At 42.7% G+C, this 18,229-nt stretch overlaps 1 protein-coding gene across 2 annotated transcripts; it reads left to right on the plus strand.

The window, feature by feature from the left end:
• Positions 1–1,571: 1,571 nt before the first annotated feature.
• On the plus strand, positions 1,572–16,988 carry Skp1 (S-phase kinase associated protein 1). 2 transcript variants are annotated; one of them, XM_059270529.1, is made up of 6 exons: positions 1,572–1,706; positions 5,607–5,703; positions 11,406–11,479; positions 13,261–13,404; positions 14,530–14,670; positions 16,294–16,988. In XM_059270529.1, the coding sequence occupies exons 2-6, from the start codon at positions 5,607–5,609 to the stop codon at positions 16,327–16,329; spliced, it is 492 nt and encodes a 163-aa protein (XP_059126512.1). In that variant the 5' UTR covers positions 1,572–1,706; the 3' UTR covers positions 16,330–16,988. The 2 variants fall into 2 exon arrangements, with proteins under 2 accessions (XP_059126512.1, XP_059126513.1); XM_059270530.1 differs by lacking the exon at positions 1,572–1,706 and adding an exon at positions 2,015–2,272.
• Positions 16,989–18,229: the final 1,241 nt, after the last annotated feature.

Raw genomic sequence — 18,229 nt, forward strand, 5'->3', positions numbered from 1 at the left:
GGCCTTGCCTAGGAGGCCCGAAGCAGGAGCTGTGAAGGGCAGGCAGGGCTGCAGGGAAAAAGCCTGAGAACTGTGGGCCTTTCATCTTCTGTCATCAGCAGTGGCACCTGGCAGACACTGGATACCACAGCCCGCAGACAAAGACCTGGTAATTCAAGCCATTGCTTGGCCTCTCTGCCCGGTCCTGTCCTGGAGAAACTGTAGTTTCTGGTTTCTTCAGGAGGCCCCGTGTGGAAGTGTCTTTTGTCTTTGTGGTGTCTGGAATACCATCACGTGCTCGTTGGCTAGATGAGCTGGGCGCCTTGGTGGGGACAGTGATGCTCCCTAGACACAGGAGGGCAGGGCAGGGCAGGCAACTGCCCTCCTGACTGGGGTGAGGCCAGATGGGTGCTCTCGGCCTTTCCCTTTACTTCAAAGCTGTTTCAGCCTAGCGACCTTATCACAGCCTTTTGTGAGCGGTCCACACAGCACATTCTGTTCAGGTTGGGCTTGACTGTCCTGGTTCACTACTGGGGTCCCAGCACTGGCCTCACTTACAGGGCCGAGGGAGGCCATGGTTACCCAAAGAATGTATCTATCCTCACTGCTGTGTCGATGTTTTCTCTTTCTAGGCTTGGAGCTTCACGGCAACAATGGCTATCTGAAGTCTGGAAGCCTCTTCAGAGGTCGAAGATAGGAAATAAAGGTTAAAAACATCCAACAAGGTAGTGCAGGCCTCTAATCCCAGCGCCGGCACTCTGGAGGCAGGCCGATTCAAGTTCACATCCAGCCTTGTCTAAATAGTGAGTTCCAAGCCAGTATGGTCTATATAGAGAGACCGGGTCGTCTCAAAACAAAACAGAATGAGTTATCAGGCTTGTAATCCCAGAGCAGGAGGTAGAAGATCACGAGTTTTCAGACCAATCTGGTCTACACAGTGAATTTGTGGCCACCCTGTGCTACACGAGACCCTGTCTCAAAACAAACAAAACCCCAAAAACCAAAACAAAAAAACCAACGAAAATAAAGCTTTTAAAATCAAACCAACAGGGCGTACTAAATCAGGAGTATCCTGAGTTCTGAGGCTTGAAGTGCCCCTTGTCTCAACAAGCCGTAAGATTTTTTGAAAATTCAGCATCAGTGGAGTAAGGTTCAAGTCCCGAGTCCCTGGTCGGCAAACACAACCTCCCTTCTTTGGGTTATTAGGGGAGTGACGAAGGTCGGGGTAAGGTGAATCCTTTAAGTGAAACACACACCCCCACAACCGGTCCTGCGGTTTGTTGTTGCCAGGCTTTTCAGGACCCGGGGCTTTCAATGCACTTTAAGACAGCCCCTGCCTGAAAGACCCTTCGGGTCGCGTGGGTACCCCAGCCGGTGCCGGCGTCTGCCTAGAAGGAGAGCATGGCGCTCTTGAGGGCGGCGGAGGAAGGTGGGAGCCCCTCTCCTGCCTAGCCGCCCCTCCACCCGATACTCCTCAGCGTCTCTCCCGGAGACCTCTTCGGCGCTCAGGGTCTGCCAAGCCGCCCTCCGCCTGCCGTCAGGCGATCTCAACGGCCAGCCCGGCCGGCAGTGTGACGTCACGAGCCCGGGGTCCTCGGCGCCCGCTTCCCGCTCCTATAAAAGCCGACGCCGCGCGGCGTTGCTGTAGTGGCCTTGTCCTCGGTGTTTCTCTTCTTCTCTGAACGCCGCCCGTCTGCCTCGGGCCCGCGGTCTTGAGACCGAGCACCGTGAGTAACCGCCCGCGAGCCGGACCGGGACGTGGCCCCTGGAGGGCGGGTGGGGTTGGAGCCCCGAGGTGGCTGTGGCCTGCACGAGGCGGCGGCGCCTCGGCCTGGCGTAGCCTGAGGCGCCCTGGGGGCCCGTTGCCGACCGCGGGAGGCGCGAGTCGGCCGAATCAGGCCTGCTAGGGGCCGCGCGTCCTCCCGGCGCTCGCCCGAGGAGTGTGAGCCGAGCCCTGTGGAGGAGCCTGCTCCTCGGAGGGCGGCGTCAGTCGGGCCCGAACGCGGCTGCAAGGCCCAGGCTTCGGCCCGGGCCTGCCTCAGCGACAGGCTTGCCGCCCCGCGCTCCAGGCTTGGAGTGGGGGGTTCCTGGCCGCTCAGGTGGTGGCGGTCGTTGTTAGACGGCTCGATTTTTGGCTCCCTCTCTTTCTCCTGTATTGGCGCCACTAGATCCCCATTGGTCTTGCCTGTTCTACCATCGAAACTGTAGGCACAGACGCGATCTTTCTTGGCGTTTTGTCGTGTCCTGCAGTCTCTGAACTTAACTACTGGAATAGCAGGCCCTGTCGCCTGAGGTGTGTGACTTTTAGGAGCCCTTGACTCTAAAACTTGAGGTGCCTGGGTTTCTTAAGGGATAGTGTATGTAACACCTGCCCTTTGGTTCACTTTTAATGGAGTCCGCAGGGTTGGGGACTTGCAGTTTCTCTTCAGAATGTCACTGTAGAATGTGTCTGTGGCATAGAACAATGCAGTCCCTTCCATCCTGCAGTCTAATAACAAGTGTCAGAATTTCCAGTCACCTAAAACAGGTTTGTTTTAAAAGTCTGGTGTCCTAGAATTCTCTAAGTTGTTTAATTTCCAAGTCCGGGAGCTCGGAGAACTGAAGAAGGTTTTGTTTTTTTTTTTTTAAAGCATGTCAAATCGAGGTCTCATGCATTATTACTTAAAAATTTTGCACTTAATTCCAACACAACACCGAAAGTTAAGTCTAGGATTACAGAGTGCATTGAATTACAGATTAACCGATTGCCTCCCTGTCATTTAGTAAGATCCTGGCTTCCGTACAAGCAACCTAATACCTGAACTTGACTATGACTAAGCACATCTTTATTTATTGTGGATTGTTTCAAGGAAATGTGGAATGGTGTTACTTTTAAAGTAATTTTATCAACTACGTAGTTAGACTTGTTCTGGAGTGTTCATTACAGTACTGGGGACTATGAAAGGAACAATGTTTTGCTATTAAAAACTAGCCTCCCTTTATTGTTAACTTTATTGTTGCCTTATCATAGGGTCTGCTGCTCTGGGCTTCTCTGTTCTGCATTATTGGCAAGCACTGAGTAACTTGGAGAAGCAGACATGTTTGTGAGTTGAAAAGCGAAATCTGATTCTCTCAAACCATGGATGAGTGAGAGCTCGGTATTTCAGTGGAGATTAAAACGCTATTCTGCCCCCTCACCCCACCGCCCAGCTTGTTTGCTTGAGGGATGGGGACAAGTGTCTGAGGAAAGCTGAATGAGTATTTTAAGAGATGTGTTGAGTCTTAAAGTGTTTGACCCTAAAATGGGTGCAATAATTATTTTAAATGTCAAATCCTATACTTTTGTGAAAATTCATATAATTTCTTAGTACAACCCAGATCAGAAAGCTTCAGAGGTACCTTAAGTTAGTACATGGTAACATTGAAGGATTGTGTCTACCTCAGAATCAGACCTTAAGAGTTGCCTTTAGTCTCTGCACTAGAGGCAGAGACAGGCGGATCTCTGAGTTCAAGACTAGCCCTGGCTACAGAGCAAGTTCCAGGGCAGCCAGGGCTACACAGAGGAACCCCATCTCAAAAAACAAACAACCAAAAAAAAAAACACAAAACAAAACAAAAAGAGTTGCATGTGAGTCTTAAAGAGGTCTTGAATTAATCCTCTTTTGGAGGAATGAGGGAGAACTCTGAAGATGATAATAAATTGCAGGCTTAGTTAGAGCTTTTAGTTTTAGATTTGTTTGGTTTGACTTTCCCTCAAATTCAAGTCATGTTAGGAGTTTTAGTTTGCTTAATTTTTTTTATTTATGAAATTATATTTTTCTTAATGACTCATATTTTATCTGAGTTGATGAGGTTTTTGGAGTTTTTGGCTGTTGAGTTTAGTTTTTGAGACAGGGTCTCACAAAACCCAGGCTAGCCTCATACTGCTTTCCTATGTGTCAAGAAGATGGCCTTGAACTCGTGATCCTTCTGCATGCCTAAATGCTGGGATTATGATGTGTGCTTATGTGGGCTCACTTTTTGGGCAGTAGGAGAGGACAGTGTTAGGCAATCATTATACTACTGAGCTAAATCCCCAGCTGCTTTGGTATTTTATTTTGAAGCAGGCACTTACTGAGTTTTCCCAGGCTGGCTTGAACTCATAACCTGGGCACTCCTTGAATTTATGATTCTCCTGTCCTCAACCTTCCAAAAATTGGGCATTACAGGACTGGTTTCTCTATGTATTCCTGGCTGTCCTGGAACTCACTCTGTAGACCAGGCTGGCTTTGAACTTGCCTGTCTCTGCCTCCTCAGTGCTGGGATTAAAGGCAAACACTGCCACTGCCCGCCACTTATTTTTAAATTTCAATATAAATTTCTTTATTTTTGTTTTGTTTTGGAGACAGGTTCTCATGTTGCCTAGGGTGAACTTGAACTTGGCTATTTACTTGGGGTCTGAATTCCTGCCTCTCAAGTACTGGATTTATAGGCATGTGCCACCATGACTTAAATGCATTTTGTTGTTATTCTGTTTTGTTTTGCTTTTTTGAGACAAGGTCTTTCTATGTAACCCTGGCTGTCCTGGAACTCACTATTTAGACCGGGGCTGGCTTTGGATTTACAGAGATCTATCTGCCTCTGCCTACCGAGTTAGAAATTAAAGGCATGTGTCACCATGCCTGGCTTAAAATGTATTTTGAACCGCGCAGTGGTGGCGCATACCTTTAATCCCAGCACTCGGGAGGCAGAGCCAGGTAGATCTCTGTGAGTTTGAGGCCAGCCTGGACTACAGAGTGAGTTCCAGGAAAGGCGCAAAGCTACACAGAGAAACCCTGTCATGAAAAAACGGGGGAAAAAAAGTATTTTGAAGCAGACTTTTTTATTGTAGGGCATTAGCCAGAGTATTTCAAACTTGGACACCTGACTAGTAGGTAATGAAAAATTAAAAAGGACTCTTCTAAATTTAAGCTCCTTGTGAGCTTTAGGGATTGTATTGACGTCTGCTTCTATGTCTTCTTTTTCTTGTGTGTACTCTTGCATTTGTTTATAAGTGAGCATATCCTAGTCTACTCTTTGGAGTAGTTTACTTGTTTTTCACTGGTAGATTTCACTGTAAGAAATTTGCTTTTGTTTGATAGCTTTGTTTATTTTGGATTGACTTCACTCAGGTTTGTAGGTAGTTAATTGTGGCAGTTAATTTTTCATATTGAGTAGTTATTACTCTGTGGGAGCATAAAAGAGCATAAAAAGCATATATCTTGAAATTTTTGAGGGTTTGCTCAGCTGCCAAGCCTGATGACTTAAGCCTGATCCCTGGAACCCACATAGTGGAAAGAGAGAACTGCCTCCTGCAAGTTGTTCTCTGACCTCTGCATGTGTGCTGAGGTACATGCACACCCACACACATTCTAAAGTAAATGTCAAATACAGATAGTTCTTAATACCAGTTGTAAATTCAATACTGCCTTTAAGTGGACCTTTAAGGCTGATGTTTAAAGGAGGTGTAGTTGAGAATTTTGTTTTTATACAAACAATTATAGGCTGATTTATGAAGAACTTAGAACTGTATAGTAACTCTTAAGTTACAGCTTCCTGATAGACTAGTTAATGAAATGTCTTGTAGAATTAATAGCTCTCACATTTCTTATTCAATGTATCCTTTTTAGATGCCTTCGATAAAGTTGCAGAGTTCTGATGGAGAGATATTTGAAGTTGATGTAGAAATTGCCAAACAATCTGTGACCATCAAGACCATGCTGGAAGGTAACTTTATGAAAACTTGGTGTGAAAAGGGGGGGGCGTGTAACTTAGGGTGGTGGCATGTGACCTGCAAGTATTAGGTTCACTTGAGCCAGTCTGTTACAAGTCTGTTGAGAGTGAAAGGGTAGTTTCCTTCCTGCATTGTATGAATAAAACCATAAACTATTAAAGTGTTGGGGTTTGTTTTTGTTTTTGTTTTTAAGATTTGTTAGGCATGGTGGCTTATACCTTTAATTCAAGCACTTAGTAGAAACGAGGGAGGGGGAATCTCTGAGTTTCAGGCCAGCTAAGACGACATAGTGAGATCCTGTCTCACACACAAACAAAATTTTATTGTGTGTGCAAGCATGCCATGTTATGCCAGATAATGTATTCCAGGAGTCAGTTTTCTTTCACCTCCCCTGCTCCACCTTGTTGGGGTTTGTTGTTGTGTTTTTGCTTTTTGTCTTAAGACAGGGTCTGTCTATGTAGCCCTGACTGTCCTGGAAATCTCTGCAGGTTGGCCTCAAATTCAGGGATATCTACCTGTCTCTGCCTCCCATGTGCTGGAATTAAAGGTGTGCACTATTATATCTGGCTATGTTGCTGTTTTTTAAGGTTTTGTTAATTTTGTGTGCGTTTAGATTATGCACATGCTTGCAAGTACCTGTGAAGGCCAGAGGCATTGGATTCCGCTGGAGCTGGAGTTAACGGTGCTTGTGAGCTGCCCAGTGTGGTGCCAGGAACTGAGCTGGGTCTGCTGTAAGAGCAGCCATTGTCTTGACCACTAAACCCTACCTCCCACACCCTTTGTGCCACTGCAATACACGTCCTTACCTCCTTGCCACAAAGAGTGCTGAGATTACATATACAAGCCTCGACATTCAGCTACTTAAGTGATTGTGAGGCTCAAACTCAGCTCTTCTTGAATAGCAAGTACTTCTACTCACTCAACTATCTTGCTGGTCCTAATGTGACTTTAAGTTTGAGACAATGGTCTGTTCCTTTTTTCTTTTCTTTATTTCTTCTTCTTGGGTTTTTTTTTTTTTTTTATTAGTTTTTTGAGACAGGCTTCTCTATGTAGTCCTGGAACTAGCTCTATAGACCAGGCTGGCCTCGAACTTAGATCTGGCCTCTGACTTCTGAGTGCTAGGATTAAAGGCACAAACTACCATGTCTGGCTACAATAGTCCATTTCTGTTTCAAATAAATTTGATTTACAAAAATCTCTTTTTCCTAATGATAAAAATCAAAGCACTTGCCGGGCGGTGGTGGCGCAAGCCTTTAATCCCAGCACTCGGGAGGCAGAGACAGGTGGATCTCTGTGAGTTCGAGGCCAGCCTGGGCTACCAGGTGAGTTCCAGGAAAGGCGCAAAGCTACACGAGAAACCCTGTCTCGAAAAACCAAAAAAAAAAAAAAAAAAAAAAATCAAAGCACTTGGAAAGGGATTATGTTGCTGTATGACAGCTAAATAGAACTGCTATTTTGTGGATTGGATTCTGTTGAAGGCTTTTTAAAAAGTCTGCACCTGAAGAATCTATTTAATTTTTTAAAAATTATTTTTATTTTCTGTGTATGACTGTTTTGCCTGCATGTGTGGTGTACTGTGTTCATGCAGAGGTCAGAAAGGAACATGGGATCCCCTGGAACTGGAGCTGCTAGATGTGGGAGCTGGAAACCAAGCAAACCCAGGTCCTCTGCAAAAGTAATAAGTGCTCATAACCACTGAGCTATCTCCCCAGCCCCTGCAAGTTGTATTATGTATCTCTGTGTTGTGTGTGTATATGGACACAACAGGACAACTTTGGGGAGCTGGTTCTCTCCCTTTGTTGTGAATTCTGGGATCACTGAATCAGGTAGTCAGGCTTGCATGGCAAGCACTTTTTACCTAAGGTGTCTTTATTTTTCAAACAAGCTTTCTCTTTTGTCTACTTGTCATCCTGACAAAACCGCTGCATTACATTTGTGCGATTGAACAAAGGTGGGATAAGACAATGGGTCCTGAAACTTTGAAAGCTTACTAGTTAATAGTAATAGTATATATAGAAAACCTACACACCAGTGTTTAAAATTGATGGGAGAAATAACTTAGTAAGAATATTCTCCATTACTTATAAGTCCTGGGGTTTTGCATAGGAAAGGACAGAAGCTTTTAAATAGTTGAAGGAAACAGAGTAATCTAGGTGTAGTGGCTCATGTCTATAATGTTAGCACTTGGGAGGTTGAGGCAAGACCTTGGAATGGGTGTGGGAGTTATATATAAACACTAGCTATAAGCTGCTAAAAAGGTGAAACATGATCTTTGCTCTAATTTGCTTTACAAATTAGAAAGGGTGCTAGATACCACACAGAACAAACTGTCACTCAGTACACTTAGTGTATTAGTAAAGCTGTATGCCACGTGATGCTGCAGGAGCATCTTGACTGGTGGTATTCCATGTTTTAGAAAGACTACAGTGTGTGGTACTAGTGATATATTACATTTTATATTCCGTGATTTGGGGAAGTTACACTGAGGTAAAATGGATTAGTAAGGAAAATTAAGCTAGTTGTGGTGCATTCCAGTAATTACAGCATACAGAAGGTCAAAGCCAGCTTCTGCTACGTAGAAAGTTTAAGGCCAGCCTGACCTACATGAGACCTGTCCTCTCAAAAAAGGAGAATTGAGAGACTGGAGAGACTTCTCAGTGGCTGAGAGTACTTGCTGCTCCTGCAAAAGGCCAGAGTTTGGTTTTCAGCATCCACATCAGACAGCTTACAGCTGTAATTCCAGTTCCAGGGATCTGACCCCCTTTTCTGGCCTGTGTAGGCACAGCACTTACACAAGCACAACCTCCCCACCCCCACATAACTAAAAATAAAATAATTAAAAAAAAGAAAGAATTGAGGGGGCTAGAGAGATGCTTCAGTGGTTAAGAGCACTGGATGCTTCTCCAGAGGACCCATATTCAAGTCCCAGCCACCCACACAGCACCTCATAGCTCCCTGTAACTGCTATTCCAGGTCATCCAGCACCCTTTCTAGCCTCCACAGGCACCAGATGTGCAGGTGGTGCACAGACATATTCAGACAAACACCCATCCACATAAAATAAATAAATGCAGTTTTTTGTTGTTTTTGGTTTTTTGAGACAAGGTTTCTCTGTGTAACAGCTCTGGCTATCCTGGAACTTGCTTTGTAGACCAGGCCTCGAACTCAGAGATCTGCCTGCCTCTGTCTCCCAAGGGCTGAGATTAATTAAAGACATGAGCCACCACCACCCAGCCTACATACAGTTTTTAGTAGCTGTCTAGATATAAGGAGTGTAATAATGTAATTGGTAAAGATGTAAATGAATTTGAGAGGACTAAAGATGAAAATGACTTTGAACTTGAATTGTGTTGGAGATTCCTTCAAGGGAAGAGGGAACATTTCTAGGTGACTGGAGTGCTTGCTGGATTGCATAACTAATAGAGGTAGGGGGCTTTTTCTCCCCCTTGCAGTACTGGGGACTAAACCCAAGGCTTGTGCATAATTAGACAAGTGCTTCACCTGAGATAGAGGACTTGTAATGCTTATTGCAGGGGATATGTCTTCTTTGTGAATGACTTTTTAAAATAAAAGCTGTGGACACCCTCTCTTTGGTAATTGATACGTGTCATGTGGTACCTGAAGTCCTATATTTTGGTAACGAACATTGTAGATCCCTTCTATTACAAGCCTGTAAACCCCTAGTCATGGTTTATCAAGTACCTGTTAAATGAAGGAATATGGAATGGTCACAATAAAGAGAAAGTGATCCAAGTGTCTCTGTAAAGGTAAGTAAATAACCAACGGCAAACTTGCTCCCTGAATACTTGTTTTGGCAATGGAAGTACTTACTTCCATCTTAGCGGTTGTTTGATGTGTCTTGTGATTCAAAGAAGCATTTGCCAATTTAAGAGCATTAGTTATCTAGAAACATATACAGACCAGCTTTGATCTCAGAAGTAAGTAGACTGTTACATAGCAGTAAAGGAGTCTTTCCCTCTGTATCCTTTGTGGGCTCAAAGCTGCATGGTTTCATCTGAAGTACCTGTAGCTTTTAGAATTCTAGCCTCTTGAGGTCTGGAGTTCTTAAATTTGGCTTCTTTCTTAATGGTTTTGTTTTGTATCTACATTGTTTCTGGGTAGTTTCCTGTGACTTTAAAACAAAATGAAACTCTTAAACTCAGGGTAATCCGAAGTAAAAAAATCTTGGTATGTATACATGTGGATTGGCTTATTTGTCCAAGTCAAAGATGTGGTATCAGATACAGGTGTCCATCTTCTAGAAGTCCCAGAAACTAAATAGCTTAAAGGAATGTATTTTGCTACTTTCATATATGGTCCTAAAGAAAAAAACCACTGCTCATCTAAATACTAGAGAAGCAATTCTTTGTAGCTATCAGGACCTTTTATTACTTAAGCTTCTTCCAAATAGCTTTGTATTTAAACAAAGGTAGTATTTTTTTATGTTTTCTTACAATATCAATATCTGTTACCCAAAGAAAAATTTTACAGTATAGATTCTCTTAACAGTACTATTTTGGGGTAGGGGAGTAAGGTGGGGCTTATATATGAAACTTGAGGCTTTGCTTTTTTGTTTTGTTTTTATCTTTGTTTACTCGAAGGTGGGAAGGGGTCTAGGACAAGTATTGGAGTTACTAGGAGAGAGGAGATGATCGACTCTTTACCACTCTGCTGAAACTTCAACTTCTTGTAAAGGACCTTAGTGAGTGCCTCGTGCTCAAGTGCAGTGTCGATTTTGGTTCTCATCTAGATTTGCAGTACCTGAGGGTTGATCTTTTACTTCTTGTTTGACTTCCAGGATATTTTTTTTTATGTATAAGTGTTTTGCCTGCGTGTATTTATGTACACTCTGTGCATGCAGTCCCTACGGAGGCCAGGAGAGAACATCAGATTCTCCTCGAACTGGAGTTACAGACTGTTGTGTAAATTGATGGAGGGGGGAAACCCTGTAAAGTTGTTGGTTGCAGTTGTGTAGTGGCTAAGGACTGTGACAAAGAATCTCAGGCTAAGGATATCCCCAAAGAGTACTTCAAATATAAGAAACAAACAAATAAAAAATTTGACTCATTTAAAAAAAAGAATAGGATTCAGGTTTTCCAGATTGTTTCTTAGTTATCCATACTTCATTGAATCACCGACAGGTATGTGCCCCCATGCCCATCCATACTAGATAGTTTTATGTCAGCTTGACACAAGCTAGAGTCAAAAAGGAACCTCAATTGAGAAAATGCTCCCACCAGATTGACCTATGGCGGGGAGGTCAGTTTCTTGATTAGTGATTGTTGTGGGAGGGCCCAGCCTGTTAGGAATTTGTCTCACCTCCAGGCAGGTGGTTCTGAGTTGTATAAGAAAGCTGACTGAGCCAGCACTCAGAAGGCGGATCTCTGTGAGTTGGAGGCCAGTCTGATCTATAGAGTGAGTTCCAGGACACTCTGGGCTGTTACACACAGGGAAACCATGTCTTGAAAAAAACAAAAAAAGGGAGGTGGGGGAGAAAGCTGGCTGAGCAAGGCAGAGGAGTAAGCTGATAAGCACTGACTTCTGCTTCAGTTCCTGTCTTGAGCCTAGAAGTATAAGATGAAATAAATTCTTTTCTCTCCAACTTACTTGCTTTTAGTGTTTTATTACAGTAGAAGCCCTAAGCATGTTGTTACAGAGTTGAGAAATAATGGCTTCTCTCTCCTGGTTTTCTTAGATTTAGGAATGGATGATGAGGGAGATGATGATCCTGTTCCTTTACCAAATGTTAATGCAGCAATTCTAAAAAAGGTAAGTTATTATTTCGTTCTTGTTTTTCTTATTTTGGCGTTGGGGATTGAATTTAGGGTCTCAAACATACTTAATGTATGTTCTGATACTGAGCTACACTCCCAGCCCAGATAAGATCTTTTTGGGAGGTAGATTTTGTTGTTTTATTTCTTTGGTTTGCGTTTGTTTTGTTGTTATTGTTGTTTTTGAGACTGGGTTTCTCTGTGTAGCCCTGTGTGTCCTGGAACTTGCTTTGTAGACCAGGCTGGCCTCAAACTGCGTGCCTCTGCCTCTTGAGTACTGGGATTAAAGGCTTCTGACACCACTGCCAGGCTTGGTTTGTTTTTTTAAAGATGGGCTCTTGCTTGATACCTCAGACTGGCCTTGAACTAGGAAGCACTCCTACTGTTGCCTTGTGGGTGCTAGAATTGCAGGCATGTGCCACCATACCTTTAATGAACTTAGCTTTTAGTCTTTCCATTGTTTCTTTGTGTAAATGAGTAATTTGGTTTTGTTTGTTTGTGGTATGTGCACACATGTGTTTTGGATGTCTCCCCGGAGCCTGAGGACATCAGGTGTCCTGATATATTACTTCTTATTTCCTGAGTCTAGAGCTAGACTGGTAACCAACAAGCTCCCCACCCAACCCCACCCACCATAAGCACTAGGGGTGCAAGTGCATGCTGTCTCAACTTTTTTATGTTGATGCTGGGGATTCAAAATCAGGTCCTTATGCTTGTTCAGCAAGCACTCTTACTGACTGAACTATCCCCCCAGACCAGCTCTACATTTTGTCTTTAATATATATGAATATAGATGTCTTGCCTTCCTGTATGTGTGTGCCTGGTGCCTGAAGAGGCCAGAAGGCGGCATCAGATCTCTTGGAATTGGAGTTACAGATGGTTGTGGGCTATCATGTGAGTGCTGGGAATTGAACCCATGTCCTGGAGTAGCAGCAAGGTGCTCTTAACTATTGAGCTCTCTCTCCAGCCCCTCTGATTTTTTTATTATTATTATTATATATGTGTATACAAGTGTTTTGTAAGTGTACCGTCTGCATTCAGTGTCTGCAGAGGCTGAGCGACAGAAAATACAGGCACTTGTAAGCTGCCCATTGGGTGGAGACTCAACCTAGGTCTCCTATAAGAGCAGCAAATGCTTTTAATCTCTTGAGTCATCTGTCCAGTGGCTTGGTTTCTGGGGAGTTTATTGTTTTGTGTTTTTGAGACAGATCTTGCTGTATCTCTCAGCCTGGCCTGGAACTCAGACTCCCCCTGCCTTATTCTTCCAACTGCTGGTTCCTCTACCAGTTTTTTGTTTGTTTTTAACAGAGTCAAGTGTATTGCTATGAATGATTTGGTTACATCTAATAAGATGTTTATCCTTTAAAGTTAAAAAGATTATTCAAGCTGTATTTTGTCTTTTGAACTTGGCTGTTAGAGGATGTGCCTGTAATCCTAGCCTTGGGAGTGTGGGATGGTAGCAGGAGGATCAGGAGTACAAGGTAATCAGCAGCAACTAGCAAGTTTAGGCCAGCAAGATAGCTTAGTGGGTGATGCCTCTTACCGCCAAGCTTGATGATCTGATTTGATCCATGAATCCATGTGGTGGGAGGAAAGACCCAACTCCTGCCCAGTTGTCCAACCTTCCTGTGTGTGTCCAGTAAATAAACTTTATTTTTAAAAATTGACTCTTCTTGTTAGCTCAACTTTTGGCTAGTTCTTATCTCAGTGTAGAATTGATGCCCCCAGCATTAAACTGAAAGTCTTGTAACAGAATGCCAGAAGAATTTGTTGTTGTAGGTCATTCAGTGGTGCACCCATCACAAGGATGACCCCCCTCCTCCTGAAGATGATGAGAACAAAGAAAAGCGGACAGATGATATTCCTGTTTGGGACCAAGAATTCCTGAAAGTTGACCAAGGAACACTTTTTGAACTTATTCTGGTATGTGAATGTATAAGGTCATTCTGTTGCAGAGCCTTCACCACTTAAAGGATTGAATTTGCTAGGTGCATTGATCCTCAACTATGGATATTCCCTGGACTCATGCAGTGCTATACATTAGTAATTAATTACATTAAATGTAAATGGTCCAAGAACTTTTGAGAGGTAGGAATGTCAGGTTAGATAAAGTAAAAGTCTCTTTTGCTGTCTGTGTGAAACTTACTTTAAGAGGCACAATTAGAATTAAAGGTGGAAAAGAGTATGCTAACACAAATAGAAAGTTGGAATGGTTATAGTTTTAAGCTGAAGAGGGCTGTTTCATAATGATAAGGGGATTGACTGATTAATAAAGTTATAAATACCTACCTAGAAGCAGAACTTCAGAAAGTGAAAAAAGTAGTGAAATACAAAGGTCAATACACAGTGGTGCGGTCATACCAATTCCAATATTGGGTCTCAGTAATTATCACAAGTGGACAGAAAACCAGTTCAGGGACACTATTGAACAGCTTGTCTTATTTGGCATATAGGATGTTACATTTAATAACAGCCATATAAATTCTTATCAAGATAGACCAAGTTCTGAGCCATAAAAGTCTCAGATTTAAAAGTGTTCAAGTTATACAAAGTATGTTCTTTGACCTCAGTGATAGAAGCATAAAAAATGTCTAAAGCTGGGTGTGGTAGTGTACACCTTTAATCCCAGAATATAGGCAGCAGAGGCAGGTTGAGCTCTGAGTTTGAGGCCAGCCTGGTCTACATAACAAGTTTTAGGACATTCAGGGCTACATAGTGAGACTTTGTTTCAAAATAAAATCTGGAAAAAAATTTGCAAATATTTGAAAATTGAGTAATTTTCTAGTTATTAAAAACCAAAGAAAAATTTTAAATTAGTATTCGCAACTGAATTGAGATAAAACAATGAAAATCTAGGATAAAGGTAAAGTAGTATATAGGAGAAAAGTTAGATAAAAAGTGAAGTTAAATTGAAAGTAATTAGTATTAAAGGGAAGAGAATTTCATAGAGTTCATTAAAAGAGGTATCATTTTAAGCTCAATTTGATGTAGATTATTTATCACTCAAACATTCAGTACACATGACTAAAAACCCGCTGTCATTTACAGGCTGCAAACTACTTAGACATTAAAGGTTTGCTTGATGTCACATGCAAGACTGTGGCCAATATGATTAAGGGGAAAACTCCTGAGGAGATTCGTAAAACCTTCAATATCAAAAACGACTTTACTGAAGAGGAAGAGGCCCAGGTAGGTAGAACACAGCCTATTTTTGATTACTTTTTAAAAAGAAACTGGAACCCAGTAACAAGAATGGATGCCTATACCGGCATCAATGGTCACCTTTAGTCCCAGCAGAGTCAGGCAGATCTCTGTGAGTTCAAGGTCAGCCTGGTCTACAGAGTGAGATCCAGGACAGGCACCAGTACTACACAGAGAAACTCCGTCTGGGGGGTGGGGGGCGCGGAGAGGCGGGGGAGATGCCTGTCATGAATTCTTGGGCTAGGGCTACAGCTTATTAGTACACTTACCTAGGATGCCTTGTAAAATGCCTTGATACCAACCAGGTGTGGTGGCAAATGCATTTGATCCCAGCACTTAGGAGGCTGAGGCAGACTGTGAGTGAGTTCCAGGACATCCAGGGCTATACAGAGAAACCCTGTCTGAGAAAACAAAGAAAACCCAATAAGAACAACAAAAGTCTTGATACAGAGGGGTAATGTGCACCTCTGAGTCTCACATTCTGGTCTGTCTCTGAATCTAAGTACTTAGATGATACTGTTCTTGAAGAGTTTTTAATTTTTATTCATGTATGTGAGGATAGTGGCCAGAAGAGAGCATTGGATTCCCTGGAGTTGGAGTTACAGGTGGTTGTGGGGTAGGAATTAACAGCATTCTTAACCTCTGAGTCATCTTTAGCCTGATACTTTTTTTTTTTAAAGATTTATTTATTCATGTATTTTATGTATGTGAGTGCTCTGTCTTCATGCACACCAGAAGAAAGGAATCTGATCCTATTACAGATGGTTGTAAGCCACCATGTGGGTGCTGGGAATTAAACTAAGGATCTCTGGAAGAGCAGTCAGTGCTAACTGCTGAGCCCTCTCTACAGTCCCCCAGCCTAATACTATTATTTTATAAGCATAAAAAAAATGGATTTTGAACCAAGGGGGTTCTTCATTACCAGATTGTAGATTTTTACCTAGGACATTTGTATAGGCCATAAATAGCTGGCTTTAGAAAGTGGAACCTGGCGCCGGGCGGTGGTGGCGCACGCCTTTAATCCCAGCACTCGGGAGGCAAAGGCAGGCGGATCTCTGTGAGTTCGAGGCCAGCCTGGTCTCCAAAGCGAGTTCCAGGAAAGGCGCAAAGCTACACAGAGAAACCCTGTCTCGAAAAACCCAAAAAAAAAAAAAAAAAAAAAAAGAAAGTGGAACCTGGAGCTGGAGAGATGGCTCAGAGGTTAAGAGCACCGACTGCTCTTCCAGAGGTCCTGAGTTCAATTCCCAGTACCCACATGGTGGCTCACAACCATCTGTAATGAGATCTGGCACCCTCTTCTGTATACATAATAAATAATAATAAAAAAGCTTGTTTATACATGCAAACTGTTTATACAAAGTGGAGCCTGATAATACAAGAGTGGATGAGTTTAGTTTGCTTGCCAGCTTAGGAAGTGGGACTAGAGCTCCCAGTTGTATTTGCTGTTTGATTTACAATGGGAGCCCAAGTCTACTCTTACTTAACCTGGTATTTTCCCAGCTTTCCACCTGCCCTTCTCACATCACAGAGGCTACTGATGGTATAGTGTAGGTGGTGCTTAGCCATCTCAGAAAAGACCACTCAAGGTACTTCCTTGTCTGTCTCTTCCAGGTACGCAAAGAGAACCAGTGGTGTGAAGAGAAGTGAAGTACTGTGCCTGACACTGTAACACTAGAAGGGTTGTTCCAAATGCTAGTTGCACTGCTCTGTTTATAATTGTTAATATTAGAGAACAGTAGACAAACGCAGCCTTGTCCTCACTGCATGTGTAGTTCCAGTACAGATCTGACCAATGGCTGAGTTTCTTCTATGAGCAGAAGTTTCTTTTTTTTTTTTTTTTTCCATTACTCTGAATAAAACTGAACTTTGGGTTCTCTGTGGAAAGTGGCATTTTGGGCTTTCCCTCTTTCTGTAAAGCGATTTCTGCCTAATTCATTGTCCAGTTAACTTCAGTGAGCCTTTCAAAGTTGGCATTGTAAATAAAACAGCTTATGAGAAGTATTCTGAACTAGAATTAACAAAACATGATCTTTGTTCATGAGTCGGAAACTGGAACAAGGCAACTTGAAGTTATTGTTGCAAGTCAGGTGGTTAGGTTAGGGTGTCTTCCAGCCTCCTGCTGCTGGTAAGCTTGTATGCAGCGGGCTCTCTCAATTGGATCTGAGGACTTGTTTTGTCTTTTTTCTCCCTTAATTTTTAATCTTCTCACCTTTGAATATGTTCAGTTTACTACCCAGTTTGGTTTGGGAGGGAGGCTGTAACTAGACAATTTGTTAGCTTTTCAATTAAAAAAGACACTTACTTCATGTGGTATGTCATCTTTTTATCATCATTGTTCCCATGTGAGGAAAAACACTACTTGCATGTAAAAAGTAATTTAATCTTTAAAGTGTATGGCAAAACTCAGAAAACAGCCATCCTAAGTGCAAGATGCTTTTCAATAAAAAGTAATACAATAGGTAGTAAACAGTTGCTTTTGTGGATGTAACTGTGTCTCTTCACTTAACAGATGAATTAAGTTTGGTTATTTTTAATTGAAGAGATTTTTAGGCAATTTGCTCTCACTAGAGGCTATTAACATGTGGTTACTTGAAGCCAATGCATAGTCCTTTTTTCCTTTTTACATTAAGATACTTGAATTACATTTTAATTTTGTTTGTGTGTGTACATGCACGCTTGGTGTACACACCGTGGCACACTTGTGTTGGTCAGAGGATGACGTGTGGGAGTCAGTTCTCACTTGCTACCTGTGTAGCCCAGGGATCAAGCTCAGGGTGTCAGACTAGGTAGCAGGCACCTTTACTTACTGAGCCATCTTGTTGCCCCCCCCACCACCTTCTTAAGCATTACTTAGTTCCTAAGACATAGACCTGTTTAGCCACTATTTCTAGCTTCCCCTTTATGGTAGAAAGGTTTGTACTTTTTTTTTGTAATACTGAGGATTGAACCTAGGACCTTGTACATGCTAAGTGTTCTGTATCTGAGCTACATTCCCATTTATTTTCTGCACAGAGAGAGAAAACTGTAACATATGTCATATCTTGTTTCAGACTGGTTCTGTCTTGAGTGTAATTGAAACCTTTATTAAAATGTAAAAATATAGCTGGTCTATGGTGATAAAAGGCAGAGGCAGGCAGATCTCTGAGTTCGAGGCGAGTCTGGTCTACAAAGTGAGTTCCAGGACAGCCAGGACTATTACACAGAAACCCTGCCTCAAAAAACCAAAAATAAAAAAATAAAAATATGTCTGTGAGGTGTCTGAGTAGATAAAAGCACTTGCTGCCAAGCCTGATGACCTGAGTTTGATCCCAGGAACGCCTAAGATGGAAGGAGAGAACCAACTCCTGCAGGGGCCCTGCCACTGCATGCATGGCACAAAAACATACACACACACACACACACACACACACACACACACACACACGCTTAAAAATATATGTGAAGATGAAACAGGCCATTATCTGGAGTTCTTTTAGAAAGACCATTGTCCCCTGTGGTTATTCTCAAGAAATACCGTTTTTCCCCATTGTGTTGGTTCAGTGAGGAA

Source organism: Peromyscus eremicus, chromosome 8a, assembly GCF_949786415.1.
Source record: "Peromyscus eremicus chromosome 8a, PerEre_H2_v1, whole genome shotgun sequence".
Lineage (NCBI taxonomy): Eukaryota > Metazoa > Chordata > Mammalia > Rodentia > Cricetidae > Peromyscus > Peromyscus eremicus.

Coding starts and splice junctions, on each gene's coding strand:
- Skp1 (XM_059270529.1), top strand. CDS start 5,607: ATGCCTTCGATAAAGTTGCAGAGTTCTGATGGAGAGATATTTGAAGTT. Junction 5,704..11,405: donor CATCAAGACCATGCTGGAAG/GTAACTTTATGA, acceptor TGGTTTTCTTAG/ATTTAGGAATGGATGATGAG. Junction 11,480..13,260: donor ATGCAGCAATTCTAAAAAAG/GTAAGTTATTAT, acceptor TTGTTGTTGTAG/GTCATTCAGTGGTGCACCCA.